This window comes from Notolepis coatsorum (assembly GCF_963971535.1).
Source record: "Notolepis coatsorum genome assembly, chromosome: 15".
Taxonomy (NCBI): domain Eukaryota; kingdom Metazoa; phylum Chordata; class Actinopteri; order Aulopiformes; family Paralepididae; genus Notolepis; species Notolepis coatsorum.
In genome coordinates, this window is record NC_140179.1 from 14,501,036 (window position 1) to 14,521,578 (window position 20,543).

Below are 20,543 nucleotides of genomic sequence, written 5' to 3' on the forward strand. Positions count from 1 at the left end.
AGTCACAAATCGCTTTGAATGAGTTCTTCGTAAGAAGTTTGTACAAACAAATGTATGAAAAGCCTGAACGCGTGAAACGGTCTTCGTAAAGTGGCCAAAATGATCGCAGCTGGATTCCCATGAATGAAGAACGTCACTCATTCTTAAACTGGAAGCACGTTCTCGTACACCTGAATTTGCATACAGAAACGCCCCGTCAGCTCCTTATAAGGAGAGGCTAAACATTGCACCTCCCGAGTCCACAGGCAACGCAAACCTATTTAACCACCAAGGTTTCCACAGTGAACTGTCTTCATCAGGGTGTCATACATACATACTGTCTGTTCCGTCCATCTGTCTGTCCGTCCATCCTCACTAGGGTTGGTACCGAAGTCTGTACTTTTAATGTTACCAACTAGGGATGTCCGATATTATCGGCCGATATTGGCATTAAAATGTGATATCGGAAATGATCTGTATCGGTTTAAAAAAAATAAAAAAAAAAATTTCTTTTTTTTTACATTTATTTAACCTTTATTTACCCAGGCAAGCAAGTAAGAACAAATTATGATTTTATTTATTGTCAAAAGTATGCATAATGTTGTGTTAATTCCACAACATATATCGGTATCGGAAATTAAGAGTTGGACAATATCGGTATATCGGTATCGGTAAAAAAGCCAATATCGAACATCAATAGTACCAACCGAATTACATCAGTACTACCAAGTACCGATTCACGCTACATCAATCGGTACTTTTACATGTTTAGTATAAGAGTGTAATATACTGGACAAGAGGGAGCCTTTTCCACAAATATATTATATTACTGTCCTGTCTCTTGGGTTAGGATTAGGAAAGACCAGACGAGGTCAGAGGAGTCTGATAATATTTACTGAAGATGGCCAGATAATGTTGATAGTTAATCATTTAAAAACACAATACATGATCATGCGATTTATTTTGTGGAGTTGTATTACAACAATAAATAACAAAATGTTCTAAATTTGAAATTGAGAAGCTTATTTTTTACAACTGCAATTTACAGAGAGAGTTAAGTACCGAGAAAAGGTACAGTTGGGTACCGATACCGAATTCCAGGAACTGGTAGTGGTACCGGTATCGGTTCAAATGTGAACGGTACCCGACCCAAATCCTCACCCTTCCTTCCATCCATGTCTCTCCTTCCAGGAGGGCGGCCGGTCCAAGAGCCACCGGTACTGGCCCAAGCTGGGCTCCAAGCACAACTCGGCCACGCACGGCAAGTTCAAGGTGACCACCAAGTTCAGGACCGACTCGGGGTGCTACGCCACCACGGGGTTAAAGGTCAAACACCTGCTGTCGGGCCAGGAGAGGACGGTCTGGCACCTGCAGTACACGGACTGGCCCGAGCACGGCTGCCCAGAATACGTCCAGGGGTTCCTCTGTGAGTGTTTCTTTGTACCTGTTATGGTTTGTAACCGACCCCAATCGCACAACACAAGACAGGTATGATGGTTTGCCAAGAAACAGATATTTATTGAACAACAGGGAAATACAGGGAAAAGGGCACTGTCCCTTTAAGGGAGAATCACAAATACAGGAATATAATATGAGGGGAAGGAAAGGTGCCTTTAAGAGGCGGGCAGGAAAGGGAACACTAAGGGAAAGTAAGGGAACGCCTAAGGGAAGGTTAAGGGAACGCCTTGGGACAGAGGAACTAGAGACTAGGTAAACCAGGGACAAGGAGAACTAGGGAGAGAGGACTAGGGACTAGGAGAGCTAGGGATAGAGGACTAGGGACTAGGAACTAGGTGGAACTAGAAAGGGGAGAACTAGGGAACAGGAACTAGGTGGAACTAGAAGGGGAGAACTTGGGACCGGGAACTAGGTGGAACTAGAAGGGGAGAACTAGGGAACAGGAACTAGGTGGAACTAGAAAAGGGGAGAACTAGGGAACAGGAACTAGGTGGAACTAGAAGGGGAGAACTTGGGACCAGGAACTAGGTGGAACTAGAAGGGGAGAACTAGGGAACAGGAACTAGGGTGAACTAGAAGGGGAGAACTTGCGAACAGAGGGGACTGAGGCCCGCGGAGGCGGGCTGGGAAACAGGGAGGAACTGGGAGGACTGGTGGAAATCATCTGGGCCGCTCTGCAGGACAGAGGAGATAGTTAATGCACAAAAGGGAAAAAGCAGAGCAGGTGCAGAACAGTCCAAATAACAAAGTGAACAAAGTAATAATATCTTCGTGTGACAAACACACAGGGGGAGATGTAAAGTCCAAAAATACTATTCAAAGTGAGAACCAAAAACAGAGGCAATACGCTGGGGAACAGCAGCGGGACGAGGGCAAGGGGCATTACGCTGAGTGAGTGACATCACAATCAAAACTCACCCAGGCGTATGCGTAAAGGTACAGGGGCAGCAGCGGGAACGGGGGCAAGGGCACTACGCTGGGTGAGTGACATCACAATCAAAACTCACCCCGGCGTATGCGTAATGGTAAGGGGACAGCAACGGGGCGAGGGCATCGCCACCGGGTGGCTGGCTGTCCGAGCCGAGGAACAGAGCGCTGGAACAACGGCGGTGGCGAGGATGTCGTCCACCGGGTAGCCGCTGTCGGAGCCGAGGAACAGAGTGCGCGCCACACCTTGGTGTGCGCGTCGGAACAGTGGCGGTGGCGAGGATGTCGTCCACCGGGTAGCCGCTGTCGGAGCGAGGAACAGAGTGCGCGCCACACCTTGGTGTGCGCGTCGGGACAGTGGCGGTGGCGAGGATGTCGTCCACCGGGTAGCCGCTGTCGGAGCGAGGAACAGAGTGCGCGCCACACCTTGGTGTGCGCGTCGGAACAGTGGCGGTGGCGTGGATGTCGTCCACCGGGTAGCCGCTGTCGGAGCGAGGAACAGAGTGCGCGCCACACCTTGGTGTGCGCGTCGGAACAGTGGCGGTGGCGAGGATGTCGTCCACCGGGTAGCCGCTGTCGGAGCTAGGAACAGAGTGCGCGCCTGTGCGCTGGTACGGAGGAGCGTGCCAAGCTCGAAGGTCTGGAAGATGCGCGTCAGTGCGCTGGTACGGAGGAGCGTGCCAAGCTCGAAGGTCTGGAAGATGCGCGTCAGTGCGCTGGTACGGAGGAGCGTGCCAAGCTCGAAGGTCTGGAAGATGCGCGTCAGTGCGCTGGTACGGAGGAGCGTGCCAAGCTCGAAGGTCTAGAAGATGCGCGTCAGTGCGCTGGTACGGAGGAGCGTGCCAAGCTCGAAGGTCTGGAAGATGCGCGTCAGTGCGCTGGTACGGAGGAGCGTGCCAAGCTCGAAGGTCTGGAAGATGCGCGTCTGAGCGCTGGTCTGGAGTGGAACACTGGAATGCCTCCCGTAGAGAATTAGAGAGCGCAGAACAATGTCTCCTCCACAGGCTACGGCGACAGCAGATGAAGGCTGGAGCAAACATCTCAAGGCTGGAGAGATCCATCTTACAGCATTGGTAGACCAGAGGATCTCCCGAAAAAGTCTAGATGTTTAGAGAATATGACTCGGCAAATATACAACACGACCCCACGCCAAAACGAGGGGAAGCGCCCTGGTATTTAAAGCCCACAGGGGGACTAATTAGCCTGCCACCACAGGTGCGAGAGATAATAGAATATCAAACAGGTGTGGCCACTAAGGGTAAGGAACGAGAGGGTGGGGGCTAGAGAGAGTGAGTAGGGAATTCCTAACAGTAGGCTTAAAGAAGACAGAGAATAGGGAATTCCTAACAGTAGGCTTAAAGAAGACAGAGAAAAGGTAGTGAGCAGCGGGCAAAACCTCACAGTATCCCCCCCTCCAACGGGAGCCACCCGGCGACCCAAAACAAATACAGACAGAGTGGCAGGGGGCAAAACAAGACAAAAACGAAGGCACTGGCCAAGCCAGTAGGGGAAGCCACCACAAGAGTGGGGCTAGCAAAAGAAACAGGGTCGCCGAGGGGTAGCAGAGGGGCAACAGGGGGAACTGGCCTAGAGGAACTGGTCTAGAGAACTGGTCTAGAGAACTGGTCTAGAGGAACTGGGTCTAGAGAACTGAGGGGCAAGCAGGGTAGCAAAGGGGTAACCATGGTAGCACCGGGAAAGGGCTAGCAGAGGGAAGGTTAGCTGCCAGGGCACTGATAGCTACAGGGCCTATGCTAGCTGTACTGCTACATCAACATAGAGGCTGCGCAAGCTGCCGGAGCTAGACTAGCAGAGGGAAAGGGTAGCTGCCAGGGCACTGATAGCTACAGGGCCTATGCTAGCTGTACTGCTACATCAACATAGAGGCTGCGCTAGCTGCCGAGCTAGGCTAGCAGGGGGAAAGGGTAGCTGCCAAGGCACTGATAGCTACAGGGCCTATGCCAGCTGTACTGCTACATTAACATAGAGGCTGCGCTAGCTGCCGGAGCTAGGCTGGCAGACAGGGCTGGACCAGCATGAGAGAACAAGCTAGCTGGAAGGACAGTCCTAGCTGTGTGAGATAAACTGACCTTGCTAGCTGAAAGGCAGTCCTAGCAGTGGGATAAACTACACAAAAAAGTGGAGGCCATGCAGAGGGACCGGGTTAGCTGCTTGGGCCTGGCTAGCTACAGGACCCATGCCAGCAGCAAGGGCTGCATAAACATAGAGGCTGTGCTAGCAGCCGGGGCCAAGCTAGCAGACTGGGGCTCTGCTGAGGGACAGGGTTAGCTGCCAGGGCATGGCTAGCTACAGGGGGGTCAAACAGGGCTAAACGGGAAGCAAACAGGGGAGCTAACCGGGGAGACTAACAAGCTAAACAGGGGAGCTAACAAGCTAACAAGGGAGCTAAACAGGGCTAACAAGGAAGCTAAACTGGGCTAACAGGGAAGCTAGAGGGAACAAGAGAAGAAAAAAAAAAGGCAAACTCAACATACACCGTCTGTGCTGGCTGGGGTCGTCGATTTTGGTGGGGTCGTACTGTTATGGTTTGTAACCGACCCCAATCGCACAACACAAGACAGGTATGATGGTTTGCCAAGAAACAGATATTTATTGAACAACAGGGAAATACAGGGAAAAGGGCACTGTCCCTTTAAGGGAGAATCACAAATACAGGAATATAATATGAGGGGAAGGAAAGGTGCCTTTAAGAGGCGGGCAGGAAAGGGAACACTAAGGGAAAGTAAGGGAACGCCTAAGGGAAGGTTAAGGGAACGCCTTGGGACAGAGGAACTAGAGACTAGGTAAACCAGGGACAAGGAGAACTAGGGAGAGAGGACTAGGGACTAGGAGAGCTAGGGATAGAGGACTAGGGACTAGGAACTAGGTGGAACTAGAAAGGGGAGAACTAGGGAACAGGAACTAGGTGGAACTAGAAGGGGAGAACTTGGGACCAGGAACTAGGTGGAACTAGAAGGGGAGAACTAGGGAACAGGAACTAGGTGGAACTAGAAAAGGGGAGAACTAGGGAACAGGAACTAGGTGGAACTAGAAGGGGAGAACTTGGGACCAGGAACTAGGTGGAACTAGAAGGGGAGAACTAGGGAACAGGAACTAGGGTGAACTAGAAGGGGAGAACTTGCGAACAGAGGGGACTGAGGCCCGCGGAGGCGGGCTGGGAAACAGGGAGGAACTGGGAGGACTGGTGGAAATCATCTGGGCCGCTCTGCAGGACAGAGGAGATAGTTAATGCACAAAAGGGAAAAAGCAGAGCAGGTGCAGAACAGTCCAAATAACAAAGTGAACAAAGTAATAATATCTTCGTGTGACAAACACACAGGGGGAGATGTAAAGTCCAAAAATACTATTCAAAGTGAGAACCAAAAACAGAGGCAATACGCTGGGGAACAGCAGCGGGACGAGGGCAAGGGGCATTACGCTGAGTGAGTGACATCACAATCAAAACTCACCCAGGCGTATGCGTAAAGGTACAGGGGCAGCAGCGGGAACGGGGGCAAGGGCACTACGCTGGGTGAGTGACATCACAATCAAAACTCACCCCGGCGTATGCGTAATGGTAAGGGGACAGCAACGGGGCGAGGGCATCGCCACCGGGTGGCTGGCTGTCCGAGCCGAGGAACAGAGCGCTGGAACAACGGCGGTGGCGAGGATGTCGTCCACCGGGTAGCCGCTGTCGGAGCCGAGGAACAGAGTGCGCGCCACACCTTGGTGTGCGCGTCGGAACAGTGGCGGTGGCGAGGATGTCGTCCACCGGGTAGCCGCTGTCGGAGCGAGGAACAGAGTGCGCGCCACACCTTGGTGTGCGCGTCGGGACAGTGGCGGTGGCGAGGATGTCGTCCACCGGGTAGCCGCTGTCGGAGCGAGGAACAGAGTGCGCGCCACACCTTGGTGTGCGCGTCGGAACAGTGGCGGTGGCGTGGATGTCGTCCACCGGGTAGCCGCTGTCGGAGCGAGGAACAGAGTGCGCGCCACACCTTGGTGTGCGCGTCGGAACAGTGGCGGTGGCGAGGATGTCGTCCACCGGGTAGCCGCTGTCGGAGCTAGGAACAGAGTGCGCGCCTGTGCGCTGGTACGGAGGAGCGTGCCAAGCTCGAAGGTCTGGAAGATGCGCGTCAGTGCGCTGGTACGGAGGAGCGTGCCAAGCTCGAAGGTCTGGAAGATGCGCGTCAGTGCGCTGGTACGGAGGAGCGTGCCAAGCTCGAAGGTCTGGAAGATGCGCGTCAGTGCGCTGGTACGGAGGAGCGTGCCAAGCTCGAAGGTCTGGAAGATGCGCGTCAGTGCGCTGGTACGGAGGAGCGTGCCAAGCTCGAAGGTCTGGAAGATGCGCGTCAGTGCGCTGGTACGGAGGAGCGTGCCAAGCTCGAAGGTCTGGAAGATGCGCGTCTGAGCACTGGTCTGGAGTGGAACACTGGAATGCCTCCCGTAGAGAATTAGAGAGCGCAGAACAATGTCTCCTCCACAGGCTACGGCGACAGCAGATGAAGGCTGGAGCAAACATCTCAAGGCTGGAGAGATCCATCTTACAGCATTGGTAGACCAGAGGATCTCCCGAAAAAGTCTAGATGTTTAGAGAATATGACTCGGCAAATATACAACACGACCCCACGCCAAAACGAGGGGAAGCGCCCTGGTATTTAAAGCCCACAGGGGGACTAATTAGCCTGCCACCACAGGTGCGAGAGATAATAGAATATCAAACAGGTGTGGCCACTAAGGGTAAGGAACGAGAGGGTGGGGGCTAGAGAGAGTGAGTAGGGAATTCCTAACAGTAGGCTTAAAGAAGACAGAGAATAGGGAATTCCTAACAGTAGGCTTAAAGAAGACAGAGAAAAGGTAGTGAGCAGCGGGCAAAACCTCACAGTACCGCTCGCTCGTGTTTTAATCATGCCTACATTCAGGGGTGTAAAGTACTTGAGTAATTGTACTCTGTTACAATACTTAAGTACTGTTTTGGGGGATTTGTACTTTAGTGAGTATTATTAGGTTTGTATACTTGTACTTTTACTCAATTACATTTCAGAGAGAGAGAAAAAACATACTTTTTACTCCTTACATTTAAAATGCAGACCTACAAAGTACAAATTTCGCAGGTCCAACCATTTTAATTGGTATATTTGTTTCTCTGGCCGAACTAACGTTAACGTTATTAATCCTGCGGCCGCGCTTTAATTAAAAACAGCCAATCAAATCCCCATCAATGGAAAAGGAACCCGCCCATACCCATGCTGATTGGTCCTTGTGCAACACTAGAAAGCGGGGATCTTTGATTAAACATCTGCTATCAGAAAAAAGGTTTTTACTTTTAATTTTCAGCACTTAAGTACATTTAAAAGTAGAACCTTTTAGACTTTTACTCAAGTGTGTTTTTAGCCAGATACTCTGACTTTTACTTGAGTACGATTTTGAGACGGTACCCATACTTTCACTTAAGTATAATTTCTGGGTACTTTTTACACCCCTGCCTACATCGCACCAGTAAGGTTAGGAATTCATCAACTGCTTTCCGTGAATCTGTACACCAGACACAAGTGAAGATAGTGTTCAGGAATTTCCATTTTCTCATTGAATAATATTTAAAAATGTGAGAAAAACCTTGTATCTCAAGAGGTTGACCTATCCGGAAACTTTTTCGTCTGTGATAAAATGTCATAAATATCCAGTGTAGGGATACCAGCTTTTCACTGCCAACAGAGACTCCTGAGTCTTCCACTGATATAGAGTACCACTCTTTTTACATAACAGTATAGACTTAGACCGTTAGTTATTGATACCAATGCCAAAACAATACCTATTCTTCCACACCTTAGCACATAACTCAAGCAAAGGAAGGTATTGAAAAAAGATATTGTTTTGATAATGGTATCAGATCCCCCGTATAGGTATTGGCGCCGGTATCAAAGATTGTTCGAACGATACCCAGGCCCTAGTTATGGGGCAGTGGACAAAAAATATTAACAAAGAATACATTTTTCTCCATTAGACGTGCTTTGCTTTGATTTCTGACATTTTACGAGGCTCTTGGTGTTGCGTTTCCGTTTCGTGTTGCGTGTCCGTGCAGGTTCTGGTGGTTAAGAGTCAGACCAGGGTTCACACAAGGTCCTTGAAGTGCTTAAAGTGCTTGATTTTTGACAAAAAAAAGTCAAGGCCTGGAATTCCTTGAAAAACAGCCAATTTTTTAACAAGGTGCTTAAAAAGTCATTGAAATTCAAATTAACCATTCGCATTGAAAGTTTTGTTCATCCATGATAAACATTTTCTGAATCAAGAAATTGCATTATTTTTATTTAAAGTGTAACTAATTGTCGAAAATTGGTTTTAATCCATAAATATTGGACCAGATTTTTTTCCCTATAAAAACCAGCATTTAAAAGTGAAGTGTATCCTTTTAAATGCCCTTTTTAAATGAAAAATAGTACTTAGGAAAGTACTTGAAAGTCCTTGAATTTCATTTTGCAATGTCTGTGGGAACCCTGTCAGACACATTTATCTGATCTCCCCCACCTCCTCCTCCTCCACCTCCTTCTCCTCCACCTCCTCCTCCCCCCCCCCCCCCCCCCCCCCCACCCCTCCAGCCTACTTGGAGGAGATCCAGTCTGTGAGGAGACACACCAACTCCATGCTGGACACCTCTAAGAGCCTGAACCCCCCCGTGGTGGTCCACTGCAGTGCCGGGGTGGGTCGCACCGGGGTGGTCATCCTCACCGAGCTCATGATCAGCTGTCTGGAGCACAACGAGGTGAGTGGATGGATGGAGGGGGGGATTGTGGGATATGTAGTTTTCTTTTTGGCCCGGTTACTGACTCTGACTCCCTGTTGTTGAAACACACATTACCTGCAGTAAGGTCAGGCATCAGACCATGTGGACAACATTCAACAGCTGTGATTGGAGGATCAAGAAAAGAGGGCGGGGTTTGATATAGGTCAATTCTAGACTTAATACATATCTTAACAAACGATTATGTTCAGATGGCGGTCCCTGAGACAATAAGGACCTATGATCAGCACAGTCACTCTTACAGTATATATATATATTATATATCAGTATATATCTTCTTATATATATCAGTATATACCATCTTGTAGTGAAATAAAACTATTCCCCCTGGAACCCCCTCACCAACCCATAGGGGTCCCCAGACCTCACTTTGAGAACCACTTTTTTAAAGTTTTTTTCTCTCTCTCTCTCTCTCTCTCTCTCTCTCTCTCTCTCTCTCTCTCTCTCTCTCTCTCTCTCTATCTCTCTCTCTCTCTCTCTTCTCTCTCTTCTCTCTCTCCCTCTCTCTCTCTTTCTCTCTCTCTCTCTAACTGTCTCTCTCTCTCCCTCTCTCTCTCTCTCTCTCTCTCTCTCCCTCTTTCCTCTCCCACAGAGGGTGGAGGTTCCCAGCATGCTCTCTGGACTGAGGCAGCAGAGGATGATAATGGTGCAGACCATCTCCCAGTACAAGTTCGTCTACCAGGTCCTCATCCAGTTCCTCAAGAACTCCCGCCTCATCTGAAACACGCAACCTTTGACCCTCCATGACGCGGCAGAGAAGCCGAAAAAACAACAGCATTACAGACCAATAAAGAGTGTGAGCTATTTGGCACAATAGGTCCCCGTTAGTCAACTGTATCTCTGGAGTCAGCCCGTTTCAATGATCGACGGAAGTCTGCAGATGTGTAGGCAGAGCGTTGCTAACGCCACCCGGGCTGTTATTGCTTACTGTTAGGGAAAGACCTCATCTGGGTAACAGACAAAAGGAGTGCATTTGAAGGTGTTGGCCTACAGAGAAATCCCTTTCACGTACCTAATGTCCTCCGAACAGTGTAGCCTACTCTTGTGTTTATTATTCTCTGTCTCCTTCCTGTCTACTATCTTAGCATCTGTAGCTAGCATGTCTGCCCAAATGAGGGGAAGAATAGGGACTTAGTAGAAACAGTACCGAACAAGCTAGCATGCTAGCGGCTAACAGCTGCACATTAAATAATTGGTTGTTATTATTATTAGTTCCTCCTCCTCCCTTTCTTACAAAAACTAAGATGAGCTCATCATTAGATCCAATTACAATTTGAAAAACAAGACAATACTAGTGTCATTATTTAAATTTACATAGATGCTTATCTACAATAGTATAGGTTACATTTCCCCTTAAAAAACGCCTTCCTGAGAAAAGACAATATGCTGCAGTGGCCAGCAGGTGGCAGAAGTGAGCTCATTATTTAATTTTCGAAGTATTTTTCTACACTTTCCTAAACCTTTACAGATATCAGATTATTTAAATCAAAATATTTTGTCTCCACATTTCAATATATAACTTTCTTGTACAAGCAACACAAAATATGTTACTTTTTTTTATTTATTTTTCCTCAGAATCATTGGTCCTTATTTTCTGTTGCTTAAGGCAGAAAAGTGTGGGGTGTCCGAATAGCATGTTATCGCTTTCACTATCACGGCGTGTTGTTATTCTTTGAGCTGTCCTGTCCGTCTTTGTGTTGTCTTCAACGTGGCTTGAGGACGGTTATCTTCGACCATCGTCTACTATTTCTAAAGTGGTTTAAAGTGCAACCATTCTCCTGAATGGCATTTGAAATATTCCAGTTTTCCTTCCTAAGTGACCTTTATTTCTAAGTCAAATGTATATTTACATTTTCTTTTTATAATTATAATTTCCCTTGTATGCCACCCTCCTCCTCCTCCTCCTCCCTGGACTAGTGTTTCCTATCAGATATTGCGTTGTAATGAGAGTGATGGAGGCTACACATTTAGAATCTAAATCTTTTTTTAAGGATTACTTATGCACGTGTGCTAAGTTGATGACATTGACTATTGACCTATCTCAAACCCATGTCCTCACAGTGTTTGGCTAACTAATCTAAATGTTCCCTCCAATGGTCAAAACTCGTAAAAAACAATGCTGATTTATTTTGCACATAATCTCACATACGTCCAAAAATTATAAACCGTTTTGAACACACTCATTTAGGTTGTTATTGAGAGTAAACCAGTTTGAATATAGCCACCAGTGATGTCATCGAGAACATTGAATCCTTGTGTTGTGTTCATTACAGCACCATGAAATGATGTAGATGAAACAATAGCAATACCATGTCATATAGGGACTGTTACCTTATCATTTCATTGAGCTGTAATTAACACAATGATTAAATGTACCTGATGACATCACTGGTGGCCATATTCAAACAAATTTACTTTCAATAACTGTCAAACTAAATAAATGTGTGCAAAACAAGTTTTTGGATGTGTGTGAGATTATGTGCTAAATAAATCAGCAGTTTTTTTGTGTAGTGCCCCTTTAATTGGTATAGTGTGAGTTTCACTATAATACAATTTCACAATAGTCAGCTTACTTAACACTTTGAGCGCCACGCTTAGCGGTAATCTCTACCGCTAGATGGCCAGCTTGATAGTCGTTTCCGTGGTGTTTCACTATATTTGCAAAGCTGTGTGTGTGTTCTGTATTATAGCTGTGGAGACAATGGTGTGGCTCATTTGACAGTTTGTAGTTTATTACACGCTAAACATCGCACATTTCCAAGATAATCCAGTCTTTTTTCATAGATCGCGAGATAAAACGCGTTATGTGCAATAAGCCCGATTCGTTCTGGTTGATTCCCTGAACCCCCAAATCAAAGGTATATAACATGTATATATGTACCTTCACAAAATCATCAATGGGGGGGGGGGGGGGGGGGGGTCGTTTTAACTAAAAACTGTGATCGTGTTTGCCGAGCATGTTTTACGTCCGGTGAAACACAGAACTGTGATCATTAGAAAGACACGTTTCAAATTCGGTAAAATAGACATAGAATATACCTTACCTTAGCCAGAAGGTATTCCAAAAAGAATAATTCCAAGTGATCGTATCGCCATCGCGATTACCAGTGTATATGTCTATACACGTTTCGATGGTAAAATACGCTTAGGCAACAGAATTTCGAGGCGATCAATGTGAATCTTATGTTCAAGCAGGAGGAGGGGCCCCTACCAAGAAAAAAAAAAGGAGGCCGTGTATCAACACCAAGCCATTCCAGTTTAGACACAGATCATACTGCCACCTGGTGATAGTCGATCGGCATTGCAATTCAAACATACACAAACGACACAGGGATGGCTAGAATGATCCCCCTGCCCAATGATCCGATTTAGAATGGGGACCAGAGGAAAAATATCAAAGGATCTAAAAACAAGTTTACTCGTCTTTGGCGCCCATTGTGTTAATTCTCTATCTATGGCTCTTTTTGGATATTATTTAGTAGGGTGGTGTTAATTTGGTGTAATTTGGTTATGTTTCAAGCAACATGGCTTACGTTAGGTGTTTTATGTGACCAATCTCTCAGTGCCTCAAACGGCAGCCATTTTCTTTAACCCTTTATATGTGCCTAAATCGTATACAAAATGGCTGTGTTTTGTAAATTTTCCTTTTGTACGTTTGTTAAATCTTTTCTTGTTTTTTATTTTAAAATTTTAAATTGTAATGCAAAGCTGATGCATGTCCAAAGTAACTGTACATAATGGGCATGCGAGAAGATTTCTACGGATGTTTTATTCTATTTTATTTTTCCCTTTTGACTTGGTACCCTTAAAATACCGCAAAATAATAAACTATGCATGCTTTTTTTTTTTATATTCCAATGTATATATCTATTCTCAAATAAGCTTTATGCTGTTGACATAATAAGTGTTCTATTGCACTTCTGTTCCTTTTCTTGACAGTATTTCTCCCACATCGCATTCCACTGTTTTTTCACTGTTTTTGGCAGAATTCCTGAATACCTTTCAAAATATGTTGTGTACATATGTTTTGTATATGCTTTTTCAGTGCATCAAGTCTTTTCCCCCCTCTCCCCAGAAAATGTATGAAGCTCTCATACTTGCTCATTATGCAATAAAGCCTTATTTTCTCTACATTCCACTGTCACTGTTGAGCATCATCTGTATAGCTTCAATAATAGTTTATTTTGGTTTATTGTTGCCAGGGGTGTAAAGTACTTTGTTACAATACTTAAGTACTATTTTTGGGGGATTTGTACTTTACTCAAGTATTATTAGGTTTGTATACTTGTACGTTTACTCAATTACATTTCAGAGAAAAAAAACATGCTTTTTACTCCTTAAATTTAAAATGCAGACCTACAAAGTACAAATCTCGCAAGTCCAACTATTTTAATTAGTATATCTTTCTCTGGCCGAACTAACGTTAACGTTATTAATCCTGCGGCCGCACTTTAAACAGCCAATCAAATCCCCATTAATGGAAAATTAACCCGCCCATACCCATGCTGATTGGTCCTTGTCCAGGACTAATTAAACACCTGCTATCAGAAAAAACGTTTTACTTTAACTTTTTAGTACTTAAGTACTAAAGTACATTTAAAAGTAGAAACTTTTGGACTTTTACTTGTGTGTTTTTAGCCAGATACTCTTACTTTTACTTGAGTAAGATTTTGAGACGGTACCCATACTTTCACTTAAGTATAATTTCTGGGTACTTTTTCCACCCCTGATTGTTGCCAATCGATGTATTTCCATGACCACGTGCTCCGCCCTCCCTGGCTTATAGGCCCATGGAAACATGGAAAAGCAGCTGTCCCGGGCGGCTAAGTGGCGCAGTGGGCAAGGCGCTCGCCACTAACGCAGGAGATGCTGGGTTCGAGCCCAGCTCTCGGCGTTGCTTCCGGCTTGGCTGGTCGTTCATACTAATACAATTGGCAGTATTAGGGTGTGGGAAAGCCGGTGGGTGGCGATCGAGATGTTGTGGACAGCGACTCCTACAGGTCGGTTGGTGCGCCTGTACAGCAGAATCAGGAAGTATCGGAGGCAAGAAGAATAGGGACTTAGTAGAAACAGTACCGAACAAGCTAGCATGCTAGCGGCTAACAGCTGCACATTAAATAATTGGTTATTATTATTATTAGTTCCTCCTCCTCCCTTTCTTTCAAAAACTAAGATGAGCTCATCATTAGATCCAATTACAATTTTGAAAAACAAGACAATACTAGTGTCATTATTTAAATTTACATAGATGCTTATCTACAATAGTATAGGTTACATTTCCCCTTAAAAAACGCCTTCCTGAGAAAAGACAATATGCTGCAGTGGCCAGCAGGTGGCAGAAGTGAGCTCATTATTTAATTTTCGAAGTATTTTTCTACACTTTCCTAAACCTTTACAGATATCAGATTATTTAAATCAAAATATTTTGTCTCCACATTTCAATATATAACTTTCTTGTACAAGCAACACAAAATATGTTACTTTTTTTTATTTATTTTTCCTCAGAATCATTGGTCCTTATTTTCTGTTGCTTAAGGCAGAAAAGTGTGGGGTGTCCGAATAGCATGTTATCGCTTTCACTATCACGGCGTGTTGTTATTCTTTGAGCTGTCCTGTCCGTCTTTGTGTTGTCTTCAACGTGGCTTGAGGACGGTTATCTTCGACCATCGTCTACTATTTCTAAAGTGGTTTAAAGTGCAACCATTCTCCTGAATGGCATTTGAAATATTCCAGTTTTCCTTCCTAAGTGACCTTTATTTCTAAGTCAAATGTATATTTACATTTTCTTTTTATAATTATAATTTCCCTTGTATGCCACCCTCCTCCTCCTCCTCCTCCCTGGACTAGTGTTTCCTATCAGATATTGCGTTGTAATGAGAGTGATGGAGGCTACACATTTAGAATCTAAATCTTTTTTTAAGGATTACTTATGCACGTGTGCTAAGTTGATGACATTGACTATTGACCTATCTCAAACCCATGTCCTCACAGTGTTTGGCTAACTAATCTAAATGTTCCCTCCAATGGTCAAAACTCGTAAAAAACAATGCTGATTTATTTTGCACATAATCTCACATACGTCCAAAAATTATAAACCGTTTTGAACACACTCATTTAGGTTGTTATTGAGAGTAAACCAGTTTGAATATAGCCACCAGTGATGTCATCGAGAACATTGAATCCTTGTGTTGTGTTCATTACAGCACCATGAAAATGATGTAGATGAAACAATAGCAATACCATGTCATATAGGGACTGTTACCTTATCATTTCATTGAGCTGTAATTAACACAATGATTAAATGTGCCTGATGACATCACTGGTGGCCATATTCAAACAAATTTACTTTCAATAACTGTCAAACTAAATAAATGTGTGCAAAACAAGTTTTTGGATGTGTGTGAGATTATGTGCTAAATAAATCAGCAGTTTTTTTGTGTAGTGCCCCTTTAATTAATATAGTGTGAGTTTCACTATAATACAATTTCACAATAGTCAGCTTACTTAACACTTTGAGCGCCACGCTTAGCGGTAATCTCTACCGCTAGATGGCCAGCTTGATAGTCGTTTCCGTGGTGTTTCGCTATATTTGCACAGCTGTGTGTGTGTTCTGTATTATAGCTGTGGAGACAATGGTGTGGCTCATTTGACAGACATTACTTGTAGTGCAACATGGAAAAATAGTTTGTTTCTACACACTGTAGTTTGTAGTTTATTACACGCTAAACATCGCACATTTCCAAGATAATCCAGTCTTTTTTCATAGATCGCGAGATAAAACGCGGTATGTGCAATAAGCCCGATTCGTTCTGGTTGATTCCCTGAACCCCCAAATCAAAGGTATATAACATGTATTATGTACCTTCACAAAATCATCAAGGGGGGGGGGGGGGGGGGGGGGTCGTTTTAACTAAAAGCTGTGATCGTGTTTGCCGAGCATGTTTTACGTCCGGTGAAACACAGAACTGTGATCATTAGAAAGACACGTTTCAGATTCGGTAAAATAGACATAGAATATACCTTACCTTAGCCAGAAGGTATTCCAAAAAGAATAATTCCAAGTGATCGTATCGCCATCGCGATTACCAGTGTATATGTCTATACACGTTTCGATGGTAAAATACGCTTAGGCAACATAATTTCGAGGCGATCAATGTGAATCTTATGTTCAAGCAGGAGGAGGGGCCCCTACCAAGAAAAAAAAAAGGAGGCCGTGTATCAACACCAAGCCATTCCAGTTTAGACACAGATCATACTGCCACCTGGTGATAGTCGATCGGCATTGCAATTCAAACATATACAAACGACACAGGGATGGCTAGAATGATCCCCCTGCCCAATGATCCGATTTAGAATGGGGACCAGAGGAAAAAGATCAAAGGATCTAAAAACAAGTTTACTCGTCTTTGCCGCTCAATGCATGGCGGCCAAAAACTAGTTAACTCGTCTTTGGCGCCCATTGTGTTAATTCTCTATCTATGGCTCTTTTTGGATATTATTTAGTAGGGTGGTGTTAATTTGGTGTAATTTGGTTATGTTTCAAGCAACATGGCTTACGTTAGGTGTTTTATGTGACCAATCTCTCAGTGCCTCAAAAGGCAGCCATTTTCTTTAACCCTTTATATGTGCCTAAATCGTATACAAAATGGCTGTGTTTTGTAAATTTTCCTTTTGTACGTTTGTTAAATCTTTTCTTCTGTTTTTTATTTTAAAATTTTAAATTGTAATGCAAAGCTGATGCATGTCCAAAGTAACTGTACATAATGGGCATGCGAGAAGATTTCTACGGATGTTTTATTCTATTTTATTTTTCCCTTTTGACTTGGTACCCTTAAAAATACCGCAAAATAATAAACTATGCATGCTTTTTTTTTTATATTCCAATGTATATATCTATTCTCAAATAAGCTTTATGCTGTTGACATAATAAGTGTTCTATTGCACTTCTGTTCCTTTTCTTGACAGTATTTCTCCCACATCGCATTCCACTGTTTTTTCACTGTTTTTGGCAGAATTCCTGAATACCTTTCAAAATATGTTGTGTACATATGTTTTGTATATGCTTTTTCATTGCATCAAGTCTTTTCCCCCCTCTCCCCAGAAAATGTATGAAGCTCTCATACTTGCTCATTATGCAATAAAGCCTTATTTTCTCTACATTCCACTGTCACTGTTGAGCATCATCTGTATAGCTTCAATAATAGTTTATTTTGGTTTATTGTTGCCAGGGGTGTAAAGTACTTTGTTACAATACTTAAGTACTGTTTTTGGGGGATTTGTACTTTACTCAAGTATTATTAGGTTTGTATACTTGTACGTTTACTCAATTACATTTCAGAGAAAAAAAACATACTTTTTACTCCTTAAATTTAAAATGCAGACCTACAAAGTACAAATCTCGCAAGTCCAACTATTTTAATTAGTATATCTTTCTCTGGCCGAACTAACGTTAACGTTATTAATCCTGCGGCCGCACTTTAAACAGCCAATCAAATCCCCATTAATGGAAAATTAACCCGCCCATACCCATGCTGATTGGTCCTTGTCCAGGACTAGAAAGCGGGGATCTTTGATTAAACACCTGCTATCAGAAGAATAGACAGTCAGAAAAAACGTTTTACTTTTACTTTTTAGTACATTTAAAAGTAGAAACCTTTGGACTTTTACTTGTGTGTTTTTAGCCAGATACTCTTACTTTTACTTGAGTAAGATTTTGAGACGGTACCCATACTTTCACTTAAGTATAATTTCTGGGTACTTTTTACACCCCTGATTGTTGCCAATCGATGTATTTCCATGACCACGTGCTCCGGCCTCCCTGGCTTTTAATGGAACATGGAAAAGCAGCTGTCCCGGGCGGCTAAGTGGCGCAGTGGGCAAGGCGCTCGCCACTAACGCAGGAGATGCTGGGTTCGAGCCCAGCTCTCGGCGTTGCTTCCGGCTTGGCTGGTCGTTCATACTAATACAATTGGCAGTATTAGGGTGTGGGAAAGCCGGTGGGTGGCTGGCGATCGAGATGTTGTGGACAGCGACTCCTACAGGTCGGTTGGTGCGCCTGTACAGCAGAATCAGGAAGTATCGGAGGCAGCGTGAGCCTCCCACGCGTTACTCCTCGCCGCTGAGAGACCGCGCTGTCTGGTGAAAAGATGCGACGGCTGCCTCCTCGTGTACCGGAGGGGACACGTGATGCAAGGCTTCGTCCACATTGCAGCCGACCAGTGGGAGGCATGGTCTAGCAACGTTCGAGACAGGGGAGGGGAGAATTGGATAATACGAAATTGGGATGGGAGAAAAATAGGAAAAATGGGGAGAAAAAGTAGATAAAAAAAAAAAAAAAAAAGCAGCTGTCCCTATTGGCCGAGAGGGATTTCATTGACCTCCTGACCCCCTGCCCATATGTACCATGTAAACAACTCTGATTGAGGAAGGACGACACAAGAACAGCTGATGAAGTGTCAAGTCACTTTGTTCAACATTCCAAGACACAATTTAAAAACGAGGGCAAAGTTTGGAAGACAATCCCTCCCATGACCTTTAAAGACCAGAGTCAAAAGAACGCTGTCCATGAAGTCAGTAAAGGCTTACAACATTCACACCATATCAACAAAAATGCATTTAAATTCTTCTCAGTACAAACGTTATACTGCGCTCAACAATGTTATACTGTCCATACATTAGAAAACGGTCCGTACCTGACTCATTAAAAAAAAAGAGAAAATAACATACTGGACTGGCTTCATAGACTTGGATTAAGCCTAGTCCTAGATTAAGGAATAAGGATATAGGGAGGTGTAGTGGTTACGTCATTGCTGTTTCCGGCCGGTCCACCATCTTGAAAACACCATGTATTTCCCCCATTGCCCATTTCTAAATCGTCTCGTTTAAAACAAATAAAGCATGAACATTTGCATGGTGTACCTTTCTGTGCGTATTCATCCACAATCTATAGCTCAACATGAAAATATTCGCAATTAATCGTAAAAGAAAAATCGACGAATTTTATTTCAACCAAAAATGCTTAAACAATAATGTTAGTGATAGAAGGGAACTCATTTTGTGCAAAAATGGAACGCTTGCCAATGTCCATGAGGCAGAATTGTTACAATAGCCGATCATCCATTTCCCCAATGATAAATCCCTATACGGGTGGACCTTGCGGGCGGTCCAAAGTGACGTCAGACTACACCTCCCTATTCCCCTATGAAGATCCCCACTCAAAGGGATTTTTTAATCTAGGATAATGGTTAATCTACGTCTATCCACCTGGCCCCAAGTAGCCGATATCATTGCTTCACTATCAAAACATGAAAGTGACCAATAGTTCTGCAGAGCTTCCGTCCGTAGGAGTGTGTGGGTAATATGCAGTCCATGTAGGAGTAGAAACATGACTTTCTCGTTTTCACATTTTTGTTGTATTTCCTGTGTCTTCTTCATTTCGGCGCGGTCATCTCTTTACGTATTTCTGTCAGGAAATGGTGATCCTTCCCGTGAGCGACCTCCATGATGGCCAGTGCCTGGACACACGCACGCACGCAACGCACACACACACACACACACACACACACACACACACACACGCACACACACACACACACACACACACACACACACACACACACACGCAACGCGCACACACACACACACACACACACACACACATGTTAAAGACAGCTTGCATAATGCCGAATTACAATAATGTAAATATTCTGTTTATTTTTTTGTTTGAAACAATACATAGTTACTACATCGTAAAAAAAAAAAAAAACAATATTCTGTGGCTCATATAGTATAGTATGTACTGTACAGGGGTGGGAATCACCAGAGGCCTCACGATACGATATTATCACGATACTTAAGTGACTCACGATACGATAGTATTGCGATTAAAAATACATTGCGATATGCTGAGTATTGCGATATTAATATTGCCATTTACCACCAGTGGACTATCGGCAAATTTCAGCCAATCAAATGTTGACTATCCAAATCCTTAGTCTTGGACAGCCCTAGTACTGTATGTACTGTAGCACTAAGTTCCTGTCAGCGTTACCTTCTTGAGAGCGTTGAGGCCCATGGACTTCTTCTCCAGCCCCAGGTAGAGCCGGCCCAACTTCAGGTACATGGAGGAGACGTTCAGGGAGTAGGGAGGATACAGCTGGCTGCAGGGGACAGAGAGTACAGGTTCAGGGGACAGAGGACATGTTCAGGGGACAGAGAGTACACGTTCAGGGGACAGAGAGTACACGTTCAGGGGACAGAGAGTACAGGTTCAGGGGACAGAGAGGACAGGTTCAGGGGACAGAGGACAGGTTCAGGGGACAGAGAGTACACGTTCAGGGGACAGAGAGTACACATTCAGGGGACAGAGAGTACAGGTTCAGGG

The 20,543-nt window shown here is 44.6% G+C and overlaps 2 protein-coding genes across 2 annotated transcripts in view; one reads left to right on the forward strand and one right to left on the reverse strand.

The window, feature by feature from the left end:
• Nucleotides 1–12,053, forward strand: part of LOC311241682 (tyrosine-protein phosphatase non-receptor type 14-like) — a gene marked incomplete at its 5' end in the record, with an annotated part of 54,544 nt that extends 42,491 nt beyond the window's left edge. The window contains 3 exons of the mRNA XM_084330559.1: nt 1,171–1,405; nt 8,958–9,121; nt 9,753–12,053. Of these exons, the coding sequence (XP_084186685.1) occupies nt 1,171–1,405; nt 8,958–9,121; nt 9,753–9,881 (528 nt within the window). The 3' untranslated portion in view covers nt 9,882–12,053. The remainder of the gene's footprint in view (nt 1–1,170; nt 1,406–8,957; nt 9,122–9,752) is intronic.
• A 6,894-nt stretch (nt 12,054–18,947) lies between these two features.
• Nucleotides 18,948–20,543, reverse strand: part of LOC311241943 (N-lysine methyltransferase SMYD2-like) — a gene marked incomplete at its 5' end in the record, with an annotated part of 45,931 nt that continues 44,335 nt past the window's right edge. The window contains 2 exons of the mRNA XM_084330897.1: nt 18,948–19,674; nt 20,211–20,319. Of these exons, the coding sequence (XP_084187023.1) occupies nt 19,591–19,674; nt 20,211–20,319 (193 nt within the window). The 3' untranslated portion in view covers nt 18,948–19,590. The remainder of the gene's footprint in view (nt 19,675–20,210; nt 20,320–20,543) is intronic.